At 39.2% G+C, this 22,896-nt stretch overlaps 1 protein-coding gene across 6 annotated transcripts in view; it reads left to right on the top strand.

The window, feature by feature from the left end:
- The window catches only part of MOCOS (molybdenum cofactor sulfurase), a 235,733-nt gene extending 213,862 nt beyond the window's left edge, over positions 1-21,871 (top strand). For 4 of the 6 annotated variants that reach the window (XM_050708713.1, XM_035550581.2, XM_035550583.2 and 1 more), the window contains 6 exons: positions 2,381-2,505; positions 3,109-3,214; positions 7,396-7,522; positions 9,892-9,996; positions 17,664-18,211; positions 20,260-21,260. In XM_050708713.1, the coding sequence (XP_050564670.1) occupies positions 2,381-2,505; positions 3,109-3,214; positions 7,396-7,522; positions 9,892-9,996; positions 17,664-17,810 (610 nt within the window). In that variant the 3' untranslated portion in view covers positions 17,811-18,211; positions 20,260-21,260. Of the gene's footprint in view, positions 1-2,380; positions 2,506-3,108; positions 3,215-7,395; positions 7,523-9,891; positions 9,997-17,663; positions 18,212-20,259; positions 21,261-21,781 lie in introns of those variants that run through there. The other 2 variants (XM_050708714.1, XM_035550580.2) reach the window with 2 other exon arrangements.
- The last annotated feature ends 1,025 nt before the right edge of the window (positions 21,872-22,896 follow it).

The raw sequence follows: 22,896 nt of genomic DNA, 5'->3' as shown, positions 1-22,896 counted from the left end.
TGCTGCTCACGTTGGTGGGACAAGGCTTTTTAGTATAACTTCTGACACTGGGCAGATGAAAGTAGAAGCTAGCATTAATATTATTGATGTTGTAGAAAGCCCTAAATGCTCAGGGTTAGTGCTCCACTGAAAGAGGCAGGGACACAGCCTGCTCTTTGACAGTCCACAATATCAAAGGGGTCAAGGGAATGACATCAGTGGTAGAAGAAGACAAAGGAATAGTTAAAAACAAGGTGAACTGATCCTGTTGTGGGTGAAGGTATGTATTACATCCCTTGAGATCAATATTCAGACTTCAGCTGTCCTTTAATCTTGTTCTGTAAATTACCTAGCTAGAGGGACCAGCTGTTAGGCACCAAAGCTAAATGGCATTAACAGTGAGATGAGTGGGGAACTCAAGGTGGACAGCAAGTAAAATCTGAGAGGACTATGACCTCCTTTATAACTTGTCTGGGATGTGCCAAATGAAATGTAATATTGACAGATGTAAAGGAATACTTGACAGAAATAAACACAAACAGAAAATGAATAGAATTGAGCTACAGGAGAAGGACTTTGAAAAAGACCTTGAAGAGACAATGGTCCTTACTCAGAAAATGGTCTGACAATAAGGGAAGGCAATTTGAAAACCTAGGAGTCCTGAAATACAGAAACACACAGTGGCATTTGATGAAATATTTAGAATGCTGTGCATCTCTAACTCAGCCACTGTGACTCAAAGGAGTAAACAAATAAAAAAGATGTCCAAATTTTCATCCTGACTCATACTGTATTAAGCCCTGGAAGGCAGCTAGAGGCAGTTCGCTCAGCAGAAAATTGAAGTACCCCTGTCACCTCTGTTAGGTTGGGAAAAATTATATGGGGAATTTGTTTTACCTGTACTGTCACCATGAAGGATTCATGCCCTCTTATCATCTGCCTTCTCCCTAACACAGTGACCACCAAGGACAAAAGTGCTCACCTCAGATTATGAAATCTCATGTGGAGATTAATGTTTTGGCCAGTGTTTCTTGCCACAGTGCCTGCATCTCATGGTACCAGTGTTTCATTTCAGCTCTAGGACATCACTGACTAGAAGCGGCTTGGTCTCAAAGTGGGGAGAGGGATGCCAAGCTTCACCAAATTCAAAAGTGAGAACAGCAGCTGAAGATATATCTTATCCATGTAGAATTATAAAATCTCTTTATTTCTCTTCTTCTGGCTTTCTACCTGTGAAATTCAACTGAACATTTCATAAAGCCAAGCCACTTCCTCTCTCTATCCTAGGGTTTAGCATCTTTTACCACAAGGAACTGTTTTCTTGTATCACAGAGCAGAGGGTCACCGTACAAAGCAGTTTCTTTGTAGGAACAGCAGAGATGAGCAGAGGTGAGCACAGGACTGACTTCGCTTTCCTTTCTACAAGAATCCTGCCTAGATCATTGTGAGAATTTGCATTCCTCTTACCTGTTTATGCCATTTAAAAGTTAGATATCAGGCAAATCTCCTTTTGTAGTCAATGAAGACAGTTAGACATTCCTGGAGTGAGAGTCATCCCATCCTGAGATCTAATATAGATGAAAAATACTTATCTTTTTCCATTTTCTTTGAGGGGAACCAGACAACTAACTAAAACTAGAAGCCCAGGTTTTAGTATATTGAAGTTAAGTTTCATCTGTGCTGAGGATGCTAATGGCAAATAGGTCTGATCTATGTCCTTCCTGAAATGAGAGAACGATGAAAATCCTTCTAGTAGAGCTTAGATCCAGATAAAGATGGCAAATCTATTGCCAGCCTTGCATAACTCAGTAGACAAGTTACTAGTAATGGGAACCATCTTTAGGTAGAAAAAAACTGCTGCTTGGGCTTTACTAGTGGAGACTTGTTTTAATGTGGAGCGTCTGTATTAACATGAATTAGATTAGGGAATGAACATCGTTGTACCTGATGGGATCATTAAAAATTACATATGGTGTGGCACAGTGGGACAATATTAAATTCAACTGAGATTAATCCTCTTTGTCTTAGTAAAAAGCACAGACTGGAAAGTAACTTTTTCATAATACTGCATTGTAATGTTGCAATACAAACTACCAGTTACTGTACTTCAGAGTCAGTGTCTGAGCACTAAAGCTACATAATCCTTTATTCCACAATAATTGTATAATACTAAATTAGATCTCATGAATATTAACTTCAAGACTAACAGAGTAAAGTTGAGGAAATTGGGAAATAAAATTATGCAGAACTTCACGTCTGTTTTATCACTCATCAGACAATACAGATTCAGTATTTTTTATATGGAAAGAAGCAGAAGAAACATCTTTGTAATTTGTCTTCAGTTTTGCAAATCAATGTTTTGGCAATCAAATTTTGTTAAGTCCTTTCTTCCTCATGATAGGGTAAAAACGTATGACTGTGGAGAAGAAACTGCTGGCTGGTTCTCTATGTTTCTTGGTCGTCCATGCCGCTTGATAAGACAAAGTCCAGACAGGAAAAACAGCGTGCAACATAAAAATACAAAAGGTTTGTTATTCTTAAAAAAATTGTGGTTCCTCAATTAGTAAACATGGAGTCACAATGAGTTTAAAATTACCCTGATAAAGAGTGAAAGAGTCACACAATATTGACCTAGTAGGTTTCTAAGGGTTCATTTATACCCAAACTGTGCTTATGTGCTTTTTTACATTTGGTGAAAATGTACAAATACCTCAGTCTTTTTTTTTCTTTTTTTTTTTTTTTTATCATAACTACAATGATTTTGTCTGGAAATTTAATGATCATTTTGAAAAATGGTCATGAAAAATCTATAAACAAAGAATTTATTTTTATACTAAATTTCATTATAAAAGCAATCAAATTAACATTGAAAATCCATAGTTATTGCTTTTGTAAATTATTTTACAAAACTGTTAAAATCTCAGCTCTATCTTGTTTTCTGAATGCATTTTATAATTATGATTTACAGTTCTGAGGGGATTCTTGGAGTCTTTCCTTAGTGTCTGAGCCCAATGAAAAAAAAATATAATGAGAAAGAATAAGAGGTCAAGGGAAAGATGAGGTGAAATTACTAGTATAATCTTCCTGATTTTTAACAATAATTTTATAATGTCGGACTGATTTTTTTAGGTCTGACCTGTGCTACAAGCATCTCACTCTCTCTTGTGAATGAAGCACAATACCTCCTGATAAATGTAGCAAGCATTCTGCAACTGAAAGAACACATTTCTGCAAGGTAAGGTCCTTCTGTCCTCAAATGTCTCTCAGCCATCTTAGATTCCAGCATCTTGCCAGAAGATACCAATGTAATTGTTTTTTCTAGAAAATGAGATATACTTACTTTTCAATGATCAACAAATATATAGGTATTAAACTGCTATAATTACCCATTCCTGAATTACTTCTGAAAACTTGGGTTAAATGCCTGAACATAACCCACCTGCCAGTCATCTTTATGAGAACTTAAACAAAATTCTTGTCAATTGATCTGGTGGTAGGAGACTGTCAGGAATCAACCAATTTCTGTTTGTGGGAAGAACACAGATAATTAGTTTTCCTCGATATAATTTATTAGATGAAAATTTAAGGTCTTCCTACTTACTGAAATATTTTTTCCCCATGGAAAGGGTTCAGGTTAGAGCAAACATTCACAACAGAAATAGTAACTATTTGCAGGACTGTATTTAATTAATTAATTAATTCTGCATTACTTGTACCAAAGTGGGAGCTATAGGCAACAAATGAAACATTTGAGTTGGCCCAGAGTTCAAAGATGAGGAACCCAATATTAACTAAATTTTCGTAAGCTGACCATGGAGAGTTGTTCTTTCTTGAACTGAGAACTGGCCTAAATTCCATAGAAAATCCTTCCTCAAGGCCTCCATCATAGCTGTGCCCCCCCACAACCTATGTGTTTGTTTCTGAGCTCATGCTCCCCTTTTCTTGTCTCACCAAACTATCCTGCCTCTGCTTGGAAACATCTTCTCTCCTTTAGGTCACCCACCAAACATGTTGCCCTGCAATGAAACTCCTGTTTAGAGTTATTCATATATACATATATATGTATAGCTGTAGGAAAATAGGTATATAGCTTTAGGGTTTAAAACCACTGACTGCATTAAGCACCGCTACAGATCAACTTGCATTGCCTGAGGGTTTTCTTTCTTTAGGAAGAAGTAGTTGGGCAATTTCAGCATGTGACAGCAGTATCCTGGGAAAAATGCCTGGCAAAAGTTTGAACCTTTACATCTCTTTCTTTTTTGACTACCTTTTCTCAGTGATAATTAATGCCTTCTTTTGAGGTTTGACTGTCTGGTTTACATCTCCTTGGCCAAACAATGCTTGCAGGCATCCCTTACTCACAATGGGTATTTTCCATGGTGAGATCCAGCAAGAAGCCTACCAGATATGGGATTTGAGTACAAAGAAAAAGCGAAGGGACCAGATGAAGCAGCATGTGATGATGAAGGAGGACAGGGAACTTTGAAATATGCAACGTCAGATGATACACTATTTTTGCACCTAATATCTTCCAGTGTTCCCCCCAGTACAACTCGGTTTGTAATTTATTTTTTCTTAAAGGAAACTCCAGATGTGACTGGAGCTGCCATTATGCCTGAGAAGCATCTCACTTCCCACTCTGTAGCACAAGAGTGCTTGCCATGCAGTGCTTTCTCAGAGTGCTGAGAAAATTAATTCAGCATCATACAATCATAGAGGCATAGAATGGTTTGGGTTGGAAGGGACCTTAAGGTTCATGTGGTTCCAACCCCCCCTGCCATGGTCAGGGACACCTACCACCAGACCAGGTTGCCCAAAGCCCCGTCCGTTCTGGCCTTGAACACTTCCAGGGATGGGGCATCCACAGCTTCTCTGGGCAACCTGTGCCAGTGCGTCACCACCCCCAGAGTAAAGAATTTCTTCCTAATATCTAATCTAATATCTAATTTATTATATACTGCATCATTGTTCTGCACTGCTACTGAATCACCATGTGCAAACTTTCAAAATATTGAACTATGCAATAAACATTTAAGAATCTGCACATAGTGGTCTTTATTAAATGGCTGTATTTTTAGAAAGTATTAGTTATCTTCTTGGCATGTGGGTTTGGTTTTGTTTAATGGAAACCTGCTAAGACTTATAGGACCCTTTCAATCTTCAGCTGAGTTTTAATAGTTTCTCTTTCTTTGCATCTTCTATAGTTAGTAAAATTAATCTTCCCCTTTACATTTGGGTCTTGAGAGGTGATCTAAAACAGTAACAGCAATTTAATTAAAAATTAGAATGTAACATACTGATGGAGAGCTACATGTATAATGAGACAATCATCTCTGCTGTTGCCGTTATATGCCACCCCCATGAAAATCCCCGTGGCCTGGCCTCATGCCCAAATGTTCTCAATACAAATACTCCCCTGAAGGTGAAAATAATCATTTTCAGGTTTGCCTGTTAAATATATGGAATGCTTTCTGCATTGCAGGGCCCACTGCTGTGGAAAATCCTAAGTACTCAGGCTAGCTTTGGCAAATGACATTGATTTTCACAACAGATCCTTGTTGAGATTTTCAGGATGAAGGTGCCTCTATCCAACTGATTGATGTTTTGAGGGAGAGGAAATAATACAAATTTACTCCGATAAATGCTGCCAAGTAGTTACAAGCAGTTCTGAGGGCTGGGGATAGGTATGGGAGAGCTGAGGTATTTTGGAGGTGAGCCTGAGCAGGTAGAGGGAGAGCAGGAGTGTGGGCATTGCAGTCTCGGAGGAGCAGCAGCACGGGCTGAAAGTAGAAACTAGAAGTGTTTTTTAGCAGCTGGCTCAGGGCATTGTGAGCCCAGCTCTGAGGTTATTGGGGTTTTTGATGCCCCCATTAATACCAGCTTGGGTAGCCAATGCTCGCATGTCACAAAATTTATTCAAAGCTCCCTCTGCACAGCACCCAGACTCCTTTCAGCCAGGTATCCACACAGTCCACAGCAAAGGCAGGAAGCAAAACAGTGGAACTGAATTTGTTCATGAGTAACTGCTAGTTTCTTCCCTGTCACTTTCAGCATCAGCATAGTCTACACTTTCCTTTGGCTCCTGTCTACTCCGATGATGATAAGCTCTGCCTCAGCCGTGGATTGAGACATGCTTGTGGGATCTCTAGGGAAAACTTGGAGCCCTTCAGCTTCCCACCCCACTTTCTACCCCCAGGCTCCTGAAGCCTTGTGAACAGCAAAAGCTTGTCGGAGCCAGGGTTGTGTGGTTTGTCTGAAAGTTGATTTATCCTTATGCACATTTGTCTGCTAAAGAAGATCTTCCAGACTATTTTAAATAAAATCAAGCCCTTTTTTCACCTAACAGACCTATTCTGCCAAGACTGGTTGATGTGAACAGTTTTCCCTGTGCTTTGATTTTACATGTTTTTCCATATTTTAATTAAAACACAAATTTTAAACTTTTTGTCCTTACTTTATTAAAACTTTTTTTTTTTTTCCAAAACAGAAACCTCTTTTCACTACTTAACCCAGGTTTCTGTCTCTGCTGGAGGGTGTCTTATCCAAAAGTTGTCCAACTACAGCTGATGGAGCTTTGGAAGTTGTTCACGTCCATCATAGCTAATGCAAAATGAATTGTTCTTCCTCACTTCAGAGAACTTCCGTTACAGATTTTAGGGCTGTCCTTTTTTATGCTACTGGTAGGATTCTCCTTTAGAAGGACAGTGAAGACAACAATTCAAAGGTGCAGCCAGCTTTCTGGTATTTGTATGCAGTCTGCTGTTCTCTCTCCCTCATGTATGTTCTCAGCACTGACACAAATCTACACCCTGGCAGTTCAAATGCTTGTAAAGAGGTGGAGATATCTCCACACAGAGATTAATTTTTTTCAAAACACCTGTCATTTGGTGCAATCTGTTGCAACCTGAAGGCAAATAATAATATAAGGAATACATTTCTCATAAAATGCCTTACTGGCCTTTTTCACCTTCAGCATCTGTAATTTTCGTCCCTTTCGCTACTGCAGCATATGCAGAATATGCTTGTATTTGCTTTCTTTTTAGAAGCATTTAACCAGTCAAATTTAAACCAGCTTAGTCAAAAGATCTTTTTATTTGCTACCATTATCCTTACATATAACTAATGAGGAAATTTTCTCATATGCATTATTTATAATTGCCACTCTGCATGCTTTCCTGCCTACTTTACAGTTCCAGGTTACAGCCCTGAAGAAGCCACCTAGATCATTACAAATTCTAGTCAAATACCGTGTGCCTTTTTTATAGCCTTTGTAATAAAAATTGGTCCAAGTTATTATGGAGATTCATCTGTTTGATGAATCCTATTAGCCGCTAGCTTCTTACAGCACAAAAAACTAGTGCAGAACTCGCTAATAAAGCCTATTCTTTCTTTTCTGTTGTGAACTCTGTGGTATAGATTGGAAGACCCATTGGAAATAGAGGAATTAATCCAGCGTTTCCGTGCCAACATTGTCATCAGTGCACCAGAGTCCTTTGAAGAAGAAGAGTGGGCTGAGATTTCAATAGGTGCTCTGCGATTCCAGGTATGAACTTATCTCCCTTGTCCTACTCCTACAGGATGTTGTCCTCTAGCACAAAGTATTTTAAACTTGGAGACTGAGAATTTTTGTAAGGCTTTGACTGGAATATGGGTGGCACAGTATGTGCAGATGCAATTTATGAAGTGTGTAAAAAGAAAAAAAAACATGATGTGACCTGTGACAAACATGCTGCAATGTAATTGAGAGGTTTTGACATATTTCTTCACCCCTTTTTTTATTTCATAATTCATAACATTTCCCACCTCCATCCAACTGAGGTGAAAAATAATCACTGTTTTGAGGCTGAGTTTGCGGCAGATATTGAACCAGCTTGTAACAAGAGAATATGAGCAGCTTTTAAGTATGATAGTCCAAATGCAGTCTCAGATTGCTGCACGTTAAGAAAATGATTGCCAAAAGTCTGAACATGAATACCAGTGAATGATCACTGTCTATTGCTCTCTGGTGTATGCATTCTAATCTTCATTCAAGACATGTTTCTTAGTCTAGCCTTAGGTAGGGCTGTTTCATACATTATTCTTCATGTCATATCTAACAACATAATGCGCTTTGTACTGTAAGGAAAATGCTATCAAGTCAGACTTTGTTGGCAAAGAAATTCTTTTTAGAAGAACTTCAACAAAAGTTCCATGAAGAAGCAACACATGAAACCAAAGGGAAAGATGAATATATGCATTGCGTGTTGTATTGGATTGGTCTGGTCCTTAGCTATGAAATGTGTATTTGTAAATGCATTGCCCAGGATGTGAAAGGGGTTTATTCATTTTTTGCTTAGGGATGATAGTGAAAGATGTGAATAAAAGCAGTGTTAATGTCAGATCTAGAAGCCATGATAGAAATCACTCCTACTTGTTTCTGGTCAGCATATCCTAAGAAAAGGAAATGCCGTATTTTCAGTAAAGGTAGAAAATATGACCTATCTTCTCTCTTCTTAAGCATATTTTGATCAGCAAGCTGTAATATGAGTTTAAAAAAATGAGGAAAAATTCTGCAGGTAGGAGATAAGGAATATAGAAGACAAAACCTTGAAGTATAGTTTATTGGAGTGCAGAGTTGCAGTAAGGAACTCAGCTCAGAATCCAGTTGTGGAATATCCTGTAAAACTACAGTATATTCAGGATAAAACTGCTTTCCTGTTTCTGGCATTGAAATACCTTAGGAATGCAAGCCAAAAAAAGAAAGGCTTATGCAACTCGCATTCTCTTTTCCAGTCTCTGCTACCCAGATACTGATGTAGTAACAGTAGAAATTATGTTAATGGTGCTTGATGCCAGAAAAACAATAGAAGATGCTGTTGAACAAAGAAAAGTAGGCGAAAATACTTCCTTCTTTTGTCTTGTTTTTCTTTTAATAAAATATTAAAGCAGTGGAAAATCATCTTCTGAAAAAGCTGAGCCAAATATACGGTTTTGATGGTTACACTGAAGAGTTGTACAAACAGTTCTAGATGTACCTCAAAGAAATAAAATAGCTCTTCAGAACAGCATATAGAAATATTTGCAGTGTAAGGTTTAATTAGTTGACCTATTTGAAATTATGACAAATTTTACAACAGTACAAAGTTTATACTGAGACATTTTAAAGAAGAGTTATTTTGTAAAATGTAGAGCTTTGCTAAAGGTGGGGATGCCATAGCAAGCAAAACTGGAATTTGTTTTCTTCATTTTAATGCTTTAAAGGTAAGAAAAAATTCATAGCCTTTTTTTTTTTTTCCTAAAAACACACCCTATTTCAAACAAGAATTATCTTTAGGAACCATGCCTTATATTATATATGATGTTAAACTAGAGGATCTCATTATTCCTTCTACTTACATAGACTTGTGGAAATTCACATTTTGCATTCTGATTATCTACAAGTGCCATGCCTGTAAGAAAGAATTTGGGATACTGTATCCCACAGAAATTGCACAGGAAAAAAATGTTAACCAAAACCTGTTAGCTTAGCTCCAAGAGAGTCCTGCTTTGGTTAAATCCTGAGGCCTTGGCTTAATTTTATCTTCAGTTCTCCTTTGAGCAAGTAGCCCTGCCAGCCCACAGACAAAGTGAAGCAATCAGGAAATGTAAATATGTAAATGCTTGGTATTTCTCATATTCTGTCTCTGGGAAAGTTTTCTTTAAAAAAAAAAAAAAGGACTAAAAATGCAGTGATACCTTTGCAAGTGGACCCTTGGAAAATGTACCTACATTAGGTGAACAGGACTATCTTGTACACAATGAAAGCATTAAAGAACATAAGAAAAGTACGTGGAAAACATATTTTTTATGATATTATGCTAGTCAGAAGCTTGTACTGTTCCATGTTGTTCTGTTTTGACATATAGCAGTGACCTTCTTTAACTGAAATTTCAGGTTGTGGGTCCGTGTAGCAGGTGTCAAATAATCTGCATTGATCAACAGTCTGGGGAACGAAACAAAGAAGTTCTACAGTCTCTGTCTGCTGCAAGAGGTAGAAAGGTCAGTACGTTACTCAAAAATAGCTGTACAGAAAGATGTAGTGCATTGCATGCATAGAGAAATACCTGCTGAGAGAATATTTACAATTACATTCTTATGCTAATCATTACCATTTGTTTTTTCAGTCAATAGAGGATGCACTTACAACCCAGATATATCTTTTATTTCCATAAAATGTTCAACACATTTTTAATTCAGAAAATGACTATTAATATGAGTTATTTTTTACTGTTCTAGCTATTGTTCAGCATGTACCACTTTACAATGTGTTTGTTTTGGTCTTGACAAACATGAGCCAATGTGTTGATGTCATTCAAGAAGAGAAATGTGCAGAAAAATCACAAAGTGTTTGTGATGATCCAGTTAGCTCCTAAGACTCAACCTTACTGTTGCTGAGAGAAACTACTTAGCAGGAAATGCAGAGCAGACATGAATATAGACAAAGTTGAGAGTAATTGATTAGGAAAGTGACTGGGGAATAGGTTTGAAACACAGGCGTTGCTTTGGAATCTTTCTGCTTGCTCAGGTTGCATTACTTCTTGGAACTGAGAGTACTCAGATGATGGCTAGACAGATTGGCATCCCAAAAGCTTCACAAATCTCCTCAGAAGTATTTATTTAGCTGAAAATCCTTACACTGAATTCACTCTTTACTGTTAAGCTTCTCTTGTAAAAGTTCATCGGCCACTCTGGGCTCAGAAGCCTCGCCAATAACAGCCAAACACCAGAGACTGGGCACAGCACGGAGGCAGAGCAATAACAAACAGGTTGCAAATTGTTCACCCAAACAATGCACAACCAAGTTACAAATAATGCCCTCTTTGTTTAAAAAAAAAAATAAAAAATCAATTTGTCTCAGTGACTCATTAAGCAAACAAAGAGCTCCATTTCCAATGAGTGTTATCCTGGGGGAATAGCCCCGCTGGCTGGCTCCATCTCGGAGCCAGCTGCCTGGTGCAGGGAGGGAGGCGAGCAGGCAGGGGCTGGCTGCCCAGGCACGGCTTCCTGCTGACCTGAGATGACTTGGGGTTGCACAGCAGGCTCTGGCATCCAGATTGCTGCAGTACATGTGCGGTTGTGAGAGGAGCTCCTGGCCATGGCGGGTAGCCTGAGGACAAGAGCCTTCTCCAGGTAATGGTGAGCCACAGCTGGGACATCTGGGGCACTGCTGAGCATATTCTGGGTAGGGGTGCTGCCCTGTTTCCACGTGGGGCATGGAGGGCTCTCTCTACCCACAACCCACATGTATTTTGCTGGATTATGACTCAAAGCCTCTGCAGAGGGACAGCAATCTGTATTTGGGGACCTTCTCAGGTGGCAAGGACACCTTCCCTGGGACACAGCTTCTCAGGAGAGGCAAAGCATCTCCTGCACACTTCCCGCAGCAAAATAAAAATGAGCTTCTCTTTGGTTTTGATTAACCCTGGCAATGCAAAGGCTTTCTTGATACAAACACTCCTAGGACCACGTGACTCATTCCTACAGAATTAAGGCAGAGAGAGCCATCCCGCCTCTTGAGAGCCTGGCATCAGATAAAAGGAGCAGGGCAAGGCAAGGCGCTGCAGAGCACAGTGCTGCTTATTCACAGCAGGGGAGTGCTGCGCTTCCCTCAGCTGTGCAAAGATACTCATGCTGCAAAGAACAGGGCCTTCAGCTTTTTTATTTTTCCCAGCCTTCAGCCAAAGAGTACTCTCAGTGTTGCTGGCAGAAGGAGTCTTGTGAGCATGTCCTGCTCTGCCTAAGGCCAAGTCTTCTGGTAAGCTTGACAGCCAAAAGAGATAATTTGAACTGATAGCTTGCCTGAGTTGGTCTGTGAAGACCTCTCAGCCCATCCCTCCTGCAAGTCATCTGTGGGGTGATGGTCACCAGCTGCTTATCAGTGAGTAGCACCTGGGGACTTTGGCATCTTCCTTGTGCTCAGCAGACCTGATAGAGGACACTCATCCAAACCTTTCATAGCGAGGAGGGGGAAGCAACACTGACTTCATGTGGCTGTGCTAAATTGCAGAGCTAATCCTTTGGTGACTCATGTCTGTAGCATGTGCTTTTCTGTTGAGGAGTCATCTAATAGACAACACTTTATTATTTTTATCGAATACAGATTCAGTGAAGGAATCAAGCTGTGTTTGTTCCCAGCTGTCAGTAACACAATTTGAAGTACAACAAATGAAGCAAATATGATTTAAGCTAATTTCCCAGTACAAGGGGAACTGATATTTTTGAAAGGCCATTGTTGTTGCTCAATTTGCAAAACGTTAAAGACACCGCACATGTGAATGGCCAGCAAATCCTGCATGCCGGATGTCAATATTTAACATTTTGTTTGGTTTTTTTTCTAAGAATACCAACCCAGAAAAATATATTGTACTCTGTCAAGCTGGTAGCCCTAACTAAAGCACTGCCAATGAACTTCAATAATGACCTAAATAAAGTAAGCCTTGTAAGAGGTGGTTCAATATTTATTTCTGAAATCATATTTTTCTCCATTCCTCTGAGACTCTGAGAACCTGGTGCTCCAAGCTGAAAGACTGAGGCTTTGAATACATGGATTACTACTGAAAATCAGAACCAGCTACTGTAATTAGCCACACAAGCAATTTGCATGTTTCCCTATAAATGTACAGAAGGGTGATGAAGCCCAGCCAGCTACTTCTTATGAAACCTTTTTTCACATTGTTTGAAATAAAATGCAAACACCTCTACAAAGCAAACTTCAGTTCTACTGCCACAAGTTCTGAAAAAATACTCATTAAGAATTCCTTCTGTAATTTTTGACTGAAAAGGAAAAAATGAGCTCTCCTTCTGTGACAGAGCTCTCTGTGTTACTGCAGGAGACTACGAAAGACTAGATAACTACATTAAGCAAATAGCATAAAAATAGCCACATGCTGTTCCACATGCGTCACCACCTGATGCAAAAGGCACATGGACAGAAAGGAGAGAACGTTGAATTCTTGCCCATATTCTGGGCTTTGCAGATGCAGTTTAACACTAACAATAGCGGAAGCCCTGTGGTGGATTTGCAGCAGTGCTATGAGCTGGGACTTGCTGTCAAGGTAGCAACGGGAATTGCATTAGCAGACTGCCCCAGCGGCCTGTATGTATGGATAGCGGTATATCAAGGGAAATCCATTGTGTTTGCACATGCCCTTCTACACTAAAAAGGTTGTGTTTTTTTTCCTGTGGGCTGTTGATCCTCTTTTATGTCTCTCATTGTGCCTGGGAGAGCTCCCTTTCCTGTGGAATTAGACGCCACGCCTTTGGACTGCTTACTGAAACGTTAGCAGGGATAGCAAATGACTTCTCTTATCTGATGCATCATTATCATCATTTTCATAGTAATGCAGGGCTTTGCACTGTGCACTGCTTTTCATCCAAAGATCTGGAACACTTGCAAACACTGACTGGTGTAATTAATAGACCTCTGAAATAATACGGTTCTCTTTTCTTGTTCGTGGCTGAAGTGGGAAATGCATTTATTTAAGGTAGAGAGCAAAGGAAAATCAGTTCTTAATAAAACACTGCTGTCCAGTCATTTTCAACAAAACAAAATATTTGGTGTTTTTTTGACATCAAGTTAAAACTTTTCTTTCTTTCCAATGTGAAAAATTAACATATCAGAAGCAAGTGCTTTCACTGTTCTATTTTCATAGAATCACAGAATCATTAAGGTTGGAAAAGACCCCCAAGATCTCCTGGTCCAACAATCGCCCTACCACCAATGCCACCCACTAAACCATGTCCCTAAGCACCACATCCAACCTTTCCTTTAACACCCCCAGGGACGGTGACTCCACCACCTCCCTGGGCAACCCGTTCCAATGCCTGACTGCTCTTTCTGAGAAGAAATGTCTCCTCATTTCCAACCTGAACCTCCCCTGACACAACTTGAAGCCATTCCCTCTTGTCTTATCACTAGTTACCTGTGAGAAGAGGCTGACCCCCAGCTCCCCACAATCTCCCTTCAAGTAGTTATAGAGAGCTTAACTGATTTATTTTGTAAGGCTTTACTGATAAGTTTTGGTGCAATCAGAGCTAATAAAACATCCTTGCATTAAAAAATAATAATAATAAAAATAATTCAGATTTAATAATTTCATCTTCCAAACCTTTGCATGGGAGGGAGGTTATGTTATAGGAATGAAGTGAGCAGGTGAATTTATCTGTTGATAGAAAGCAGCTGAGAGCTACATCCAGGGGCAAAATCCAGAGCTTCTCTATCCAAAGCTCAGTGTTAGCGTGCAGTATTCTTTGTGTGCTTGTTACACATTCTAGCAGGGCACTTTCCCTACCAAGTGCTAGTTTGAATTAACCAACTGTTTAGGAGCAGTATCTTAAAGGCCGCTCATCTCAGCCTTTGTCAGATGTAGCACCTCCCATTTCTGTCTAACAAAAGGAGATAGGGTACCCAGGATATTTCTGTCAGTAAATATCCAAGAAGTGCGTATTGTTGTTGATCCAGTAAAAGTATTTGAAACAACATGCAAGAATGACAGCATTTGATAGCTCCTCCTTTCAGTGAGTGTGATGACTATCATGTGATTCTCACTTGGCAAGAGTACATTTTATCCATTTATCCCAGCAGTGAACATTGTAGTTTTACTGATCAAGAAGCTTTACATGAAGTTTGAGAGTTATAGGAAGAGTCCCTACTGCCACCTGTGTCACAATCCAGCCCTTTGCTTTGTTCTGGGTGTGCTCTGGAGAGTTTATATGCCAAATAAAATGCCCTTGAAATTTGGAAAGGGTAGCAACAGCAGAAAGAGATTATGCAGTTCATTGTAATGACTCTGCAGGCTGTAATCTCTGTGTCTGAAAGCCTCATTTTTCAACACTGAAGTGTGAGAAGGGACAATTTGCCACATTTTCTATTTCTCTTGAAACAGAGATAGAATGACAGGATGCACAGCTTTTGTGGTTGTTTGGGAGTATTTTTGCTGAGTCAGTATTTGTAATTACTAGAAAAGCAAGGAAATTTACTTAAAAGATACTAAATTCATTTCTGGTAATCACAGGCAAAATTCTGGTCATTCAGAAGAGCAAGATGTCAGCAATGAAAGTGATTTTACAGGAAAACACTCATCCAAGCGGGCATTAATACTGAAATATGTATACCATCAGTATAATATCACCTTGAAAACTCCTTAGGCATCATCCAGGCTCAGAACTCAAAAAGTACTGAGACCTAGATGCCCAGTCAGAGTAGAGAAATAACAATGCATTAAAATAGTATTTAAGAACTCCTGCAAAGAAGATATACTCGCACACCCCTTTTCTGAAATAATCATGGAGGGTTTAAAGTGCTTTAAGAAAAAAAAAAATGTGGCTGGATGATTCAGAGCAATAGAAATAAGGTAAATTAAGTTACCCATACTGAACAATCTGCCTAGATTTATATTAGTCTTTTTAAGGTAAGTCAAGTTGTCAATACAGTGAATATATGTTAAAAATTCTCACGTATCAAATTAGTTGACTAACACAGATGAGTTATAAAATGCCTTCCTGTGTGAAGTACAGGGTAGCGTGGACTAATATTCATTTTATAATACTTGTTTTATGATTGCCTGATTTTTTTAAACAAATTATGGCAACTGTCATTTTTACATTAGGGTGCAGGAATTAAATGCAGGATATTAAGTTCAAGGCTGAAAAAGACATTATTTATGCCAGTGGAGAAACCACAGCTTGTCAACAAATAAGAGAAAAACAAGAACAGGGTATTAATATTATGTACTCTAATATTTTAAATGAAGCAGTTACTGACTTACCATTTTGCCATTATGGTTTACCCAACACAGTCACTGTGCTAGTGGATTGGGATCCTGCTGCACTGTGGTCACTCCTCAGCATTTCATACTCAAACACTCACCAGAAGGATCTACCCTACTACATCCACTGGTGTTGGCACCATTGTGGTCACTGGTACCCAAAAATTATCATAAGTAGGATAGGCCTTATCAGGTCCATTTAGGTGGAATGCCTGTGAGATGAAGAAATAACAGAAATAACCAAAAAGATTTACTTGGGAGCTATTTTTCTTTGTAATGTTTAGGATTACAAATGAAGCAGAAAGACCCCAATTCGGAGCCATACTGGGGCAATGGTTGGATAGATCTCTGCTTTACGGCATCACAGTTGCTTGAGAGTAGGTCTCAGCCTTAAATCTCACTAATTCTTTGAAGACTAAAAGCTGTTTCATGTTACCTTGTTACTGTATTTTTATGTAATTATATAGTGCAGGAATTTGAGTGAACATCCTGCATTTTAAGTCTATCAAACATGCTCCCTTAAATTCAACCAACACATTTGGTTATTTTTAATTTATTGCAATTCCTTTAGTATATTTTTCTAAACCTGCTGTAAATGTAATTCCCTCCGTTTCAGGATCATTGGTCTGAACAATGGCAAAAAATGTCATCAGGAAATGGAGAAGGAGCACAGAGTTTTATTTAAAAAATGTGTTTGTTCAGACATACCAAATGAATTCCATTTGCTTATTTATTTGTATTACACTTTTGAATGACTGTTCATTTGTAGCCTACCAAAATCAAATACTTTTTATTGAAACCTGTTAAAAATTGACAAGAAAACTAATGTTGGCTTTCCAAGTCCTTCGGCTTGAAGAGCAAAGACATTCTGAAGTCTACAATTCAATTATCAATTTAACATTTAATTTAATTAATTAATTAATTCATTAATTTAATTTAATCTTCAGTGTTTGTTTCTTTCTTTCTTATGTATTTTTTTTAGCTGTTTTCTAATTGCTTGGAAAATATTATCCTAAGGTTGCAAATCTGTTTCTTGCTGCACATTTCTATGTTCTCCACAGGTGGAAAATAAAACCACAGAAGCACACCAGTCTTTAATGTGACATTTCCACATCACACCCAGCTGTTCATAGCTGTAACTGTAAAGTCTAATGTCCTTAAAATTAATGCCATACATAGGAGTGCAGACACTCAGACCAGATTTTCAGTGCCTGTGAGCATTTACATAGTAGGTGAAGTGGTTATCCTCCTTCTTGTTTCTTTATTATCCAGTAATACAAGGACACATCTAAATATTTGTAATATTTACATAGTGTGGCTTCACAGCTAATGACAGATAACAAGCGTTAATCGTAATAAAACAAACTTCCTGAATATTTTCTGTACTAAAATATTAATAAAAACATATGAAGGGAAATTCACCAAGGCTAGACAGAACAAAGTTCTGTTAAGAAAGCAAACAATTCATGGTAGAAGACACAAGACTTTTCCTCGCTGTTTGAACATACATGCATTCTGGTGCTGCCTGGCCTTTATTCGTGAAAATGTATTAACTGTATTTGTCAAGAAGCCAGAAGAGTCATTAAATGGCAAGACTGTGAGCGAGTGTAAATTACATATATGATACTATGGAGCTCATGATGAAATACTGTGTTATTTATCCACTTACTTAAGGTATTCTTCTTAAATAGCATGGGGTTAGCTCTTGTTTACCAGTCTATTATAGTTAATTAGTTAAAATGTTCTTAATTACATTGAGATCACACATACATCCTTATTCTTAAAGCAAAATTGTTTTTCTAAGCATATCTGGGTTGTGAGATCCTCCATAGATCTGATTACTTTACCATGAGTCGTATCTCAATGAATATTTTGTTGTGTTTTTTTTTTTTTTTTCAGACAAACTTTGGTGTATACCTGATGAACCAGCCCTTGTGCTCGTCCTTTCCAGATATGTTATCTGTTGGGTCTCAAGTACTTCCAGTGTTGAAGGAGAATACAGAAATTCAACGCCCAACATCCAGTGAAGAAAAATGTTCAGGATAGAAGATGAGACTTACATGCAACTCTAGGGAGAAGTCAGTAGCCAGTTATTCAAAAAAAAAAAAAAATCTTCCGCTCATTTGCTTCTGCTTTGAGTTTTTTAATTTTCTGTTTGCACTAAATGTTATCAGATGGCAGTACCCTTGATAATTAGACTTCACCTACATGTTTTTGCTTGTGATTAAGTTACAGCAGCCATAACTCTTATTTTGTTCAATTGCTTCAGGATGCAACAGGTTTGATCAAGTTTTACTAGTGGATGACTCCCAAAACAAGCCCAACGTTGTTGTCAGAAACCCACATCTCAATGAAGGAAAGTAAACATAACAATGAACTACTTCCTTATGCTGCTTTGTTAAAACCACATTTGGGAGAGAGGACGCAGGGCGTGCTTTAGAAACAAGGTAGGTGGGAAGGGGATAGTGGAAGAGTGACAAGAGAGTAGCAGTCCTTTCAGCTTTTCAAAAGTGAAACTGCAGGTGACTTACAGACAGTCTGAAGCACAGAAGAAGAGTGAGTTGGCATTGGAAAATGTGTGTCATCCTCTTGGGAAAAGGTGTCTGAGGATGCCAAAAAGGCGCAAAGATCAATGAAGATTCAGTATGCCTTTACAAAAAGACATTCCTATGAAGCAATTTCATCCATTTGTTCTCAGCGTCTTTTTCTCATTCCCACTTGCCTCTTTTCCATCTGATCCATTTTATGTGATGACTTCCCACACGTTTCCGTACGTATTTGAGACTGTTGACATATTATTTCTAATTAGAGATTTCTCAACTAATCCAGTCATAATTTCTATACAAACTTTGCTTATGCTTAGCAATCTCAAATGGCCAAGATGTTGAAACATCCACTTGAGGGAATTCTTGAAAGTCAAGAATGCTTCTCCATCCTGAAAAGGTCAAAGCATTCTTTTTTCTTACTCATTGTGGTAGTTCCTGAGCATTTGATAATGTCCTTCTTGGAAGGCTTTTAAGTTCTTGACTGCCATAAACGACTCATGCTTTCTGATTGTCTGAAACCTAGGACTTAACTGATACATGAATTCTTGCAAAAATAAGTAAATAAATAAAGCCACACATTGAGAGAGAGAGAGAGGGAGGGAGGGAAAGAGGGAAGAAGAAAGAAAAAGAAAGCTTGGGAAGTCAACATAAAACAAGATTGAATGTACTGTGGCCAGGTGTTTTGTAACTGCCAACATGTGTTCAACCAACCATAAGGCAATTTCATACTTCCAGGAAGTTCTCCTGGAAAAGGAAATTCTCCTAGATTGGCTGCTTTATTGCCAATTGGGAAGGGAAATTTTGACCCCATAAAAAGCACTGTCTGAACTCTCGTCTAGCATGATTTAGGCCTTCCTTGGAGTAGTTTTGGCTCAAACTGTGAAAGGGCTTCTGGCTGAATCAATGCTTGAGTTGTTTGAGCGTAGCCCTCAAGGGGAGCAGGCAGCTTTGTGAAAGAATTGGTCAAACAGTCCTTCTGAAAAGGGAGTGATTACCCCAGAGCAGCATACAGTGGGAAAAGGGAAGTGCATCACCCGGTGTGTGAATCAGAATTCAGTAGATAGGTAGTCTTTTCTTTCCTTTCTCTTTTTTTGTTCTTTTGAAGAACTGGTTTTACTCACTTCAGCTGGAACAGACTGTTATTAGTCTCTCAGCAGAGCTTTGTAATGGAAATAAGGAGAGACACTATCTGTTTCTTACAACCTGCCATAAAATACGTGGATAGAAAGAGGTGTTTTATATGTATGTAAACTGAGGATCAGGTTTTTGAGGATTTTGTGAGTTGTACCTTCCACTTCAGAGCACAAGCAATGCTCCTTGATGTCTGCTTTGAAAGACAGCGGTTTTCTCTGTCTAATAGTCAATTATCTGATGTTGTAATGAGCAGGCTTTTTGGAACCTTGAAAAGCAGTTTCCTGGTTTCTAAATCTCTTTTGCTGTTTCACTCGTTGCCTTTCTGTTATGCAGAACATTGCTTTGTTGGATAGAAAGCCAGCACAGCGCTGGCAAATTTAATATGAAGAGACCTGCTGTATGCTGACCTTCAGGTGATCTCTGGCGCTTTACTCTGTCCTCTTCACCTCACCAGTATGTCATTTGTTTAAAATGGCACAGAAGTTAGAAGAGGAAATTGAAAGCAAACCTCAGCAAGCTGTTTTACTTGTTATTGGATTTACTGCCAAATAAGTCACTTTGGTACACAGTAGCTTGACAAATACTGTTTGTAAATAGCCTTAATGCAATGTATGATAACTAAGGATGAGAGGATTTGAACTTTAAAAATGTCATGCTTGGTCATTCTGACCTATTATTTACAGGCAATTACACTTTCTCTCTCCTGTGGCCTAGTAATATTGCATCAAGAATAATTTTGTCATTTTACAGGGGGGAAAAACAGTTTCTCTGATGTATGAACATGCTCATTAGTATATTCTGTGCATTTCCCACAGGGAACATCTTTGCGCTGTAGCGATAGGAAATGTCACAGTGCTTCAGATTGATGTAAGAGACACAAGGAATCTTTCATCTCAACAAAGAATAATATTTCCCTTATAGTAAGTGGAGTGTCACCACCAGTATTGAGATGTCTTCCCATCAATGAAGACAGATTCTTCTCAATGCCAATACTTTGTGGAAAGTCTTGAAGTAGGAGGATTCATGCTTAAACATCATGCACTGTAAGTTTTGTAGAAAGAACATTGTTCCCATAATGTGATAAAAAATTCAAAGAAGGGAGAAACTGAGCATAATACAAACTGAGGTATGGCATGAGCGAAAAGGACATAAAAACTTCAAAACACTATGTATATTACGTAGAAAGATTAAGTGCATTATAAAGGGGTCACTTCTCAATGTTCTGAGTATATAGAAAAAATACAATTTCATATGAATGCAGACTCTTTCATCTAAGTTCTCTCATTGCTGCAAAATTAAATCTTTGGACTAATTACAGATATATATTTACTTTCTATGGATAAAAAATGTATTTAATACAACATTTCCAGAGTGTTGTGTGTAGAAAGTCCTCTACATATTTGAAAACTAAGTCTATACTTCCTTACGATAAATTATTCAGACACATTCTATTTTCCATGGGACTTAACTCCTTCTCAAATCTCAAGGCAAAAATTATGATTATTACAAGCTCCAATAATAGCCAAGAGGCTGGAATCACAGAACATAAATCAGCATTTTTAGGAGAAGCCTCTGAACTGTGTTCACTGATATGACTAAGATAATTCAGACACATTGTGTTTATACATTTTCAATGGCATCTTTCAAAATGTGGTCAAAAATTTTGGTCATTGTTCTGTCAAAATCATGTACAAATCAAAAGGAAAGACTGCATAATAACTTGATCGTTGTTCACAAATTATGGAAATTATGCTATGCTACTTCTTCGGTCTGTTTTTTAACTTTCTTGGAAATGAGGTCAATAAAATACATATTGTGCTCGACATGTCTAGTGGTGGTGTTTGCATTCTTGACCTTTGAGCTCGGGAGATGCTAAGTTCTGCTTCGAGGCATTGCCGGGCTCACTGGGCGAACTTGTGGCTGACTGGCAGGATGTCTCATCGCTGCTGGGATTCACAGGTGAGGTGTTCCTCCAGCTATCATGCTGACAGCCTCTGCCAAGTCAGCATGCCAGTCAGTTGCATACTCAGTTCAAGCCCTGCACAAAATGCAGTAATAATCACTGGTTTCCTGTAAAATATTTCCAGGGGCACTCCTGTTGGAGCCACCTCTGCTATCCGGAGGTTAGAGGTCGGAGCCCTCACCAAGGGTGCTGGAGAAGAGCAGGTTCAGCTCCTTTGCCTGGAGGCACCCAGCACCATCTTTTCCCCCTGCATAAACCACAGGCAGTAGGCAAGACTGGGGACTTAACAGGGCTGGGTGTGTGTGGGAATTGCAGGGAAGGCCTGTCACTCCCTTCTCACCAGGTTTGCGCGGAAATGATCTGTGATTCACCAGGCCAGAGAGAGAGGGACATGGACACAATGAGACAGGATCCAAGCGTGACTCTGAACTACCCATTCACGCTCTTTTGGACTCACTGAAGATGGGAGGGGAAGAATGACTGTAGCCCAGCAGGTAGGTGGCTCCGATGGAGTTGAAAGATGTGCGTATGTCACCGTCCCTGTGATTACACAGCTGTCATGAGGCAGCTACTCAGACAAAACATAGACACGGCCCCTGCAGACGGGAGGAGAAGGCAGGGTACTCCTCCTCTCCACTGGGCGCATGAGCCAGTGGGGTACAGAGGTTTCTGTCCTTCCTTCCTCAGGCTGTCAGCACTTCAGAGCAATGTGGAACTAAAACAAGACCAGATGGGAACACCCCAAATGGGTTTTGGAATAGGCAACCACAGCAAATGTGAGCTGAGGCCTCTCAGACAGAAACAGGAAACAAACCCACATTTCTGACTGCCTGCTAGGTGCACCAGCCTGGAGGCCAGAGCGAAAAGAAGAGAAAAAATATGGGAGGGAAAGAAAAGCAGCATCCCCTAAAGTCAAATTTTAAAAGAAAGTAGTAATACGCATCTCTCCTTCACAGAGTTTGTAATTTTTTTTTATGAAAGAAAGGACTTAGGTACCCTCAGGCCTACAAATCGGATTCAGAGGACTCAGAATCATCAACAGAGAGGTACCTCTTAAGAAAGGTGCCATTTAAGATGCCTCTGTTCCCTCCCTTTCATGTCAACTCAGTCGAATGGCTACTGTGGGTCCCTCTTGGTGGAAAAGAAAATAGGCAGGTGCCCTGCGCTAGGACGTGACTCACTCAGGGCTGCAGAGAGAGATCTTAGGGAGGTTTGACGTGAGGCATGCATCCATGAGCATCACTGCCATGTGCAGAGACACACTGGGAACCTCTGTAATAATCACAGCAATACATGTCACAGAGCTAGTTAGTTAGTCATTTTTCTGCTCTGCTGTAATCAGGAGCTGTGATCGTAGAGAACAGATCACAGCAAGAGCAGGATGGGGAAAGTGAACAAATGAAAAAAGAAAAAAAAAATGCATGTGGTGGCATTTCTGACCAAGAATTGTTCAAGGGCTTCTCAAATACCCACCAAGTATGACACAATA

This window comes from Cygnus atratus, chromosome 2 (genome assembly GCF_013377495.2).
Source record: "Cygnus atratus isolate AKBS03 ecotype Queensland, Australia chromosome 2, CAtr_DNAZoo_HiC_assembly, whole genome shotgun sequence".
NCBI classification, from domain to species: domain Eukaryota; kingdom Metazoa; phylum Chordata; class Aves; order Anseriformes; family Anatidae; genus Cygnus; species Cygnus atratus.
The sequence above is the reverse complement of the archived record's forward strand: the minus strand, read 5'-3'. Positions and strand labels throughout refer to the sequence as shown.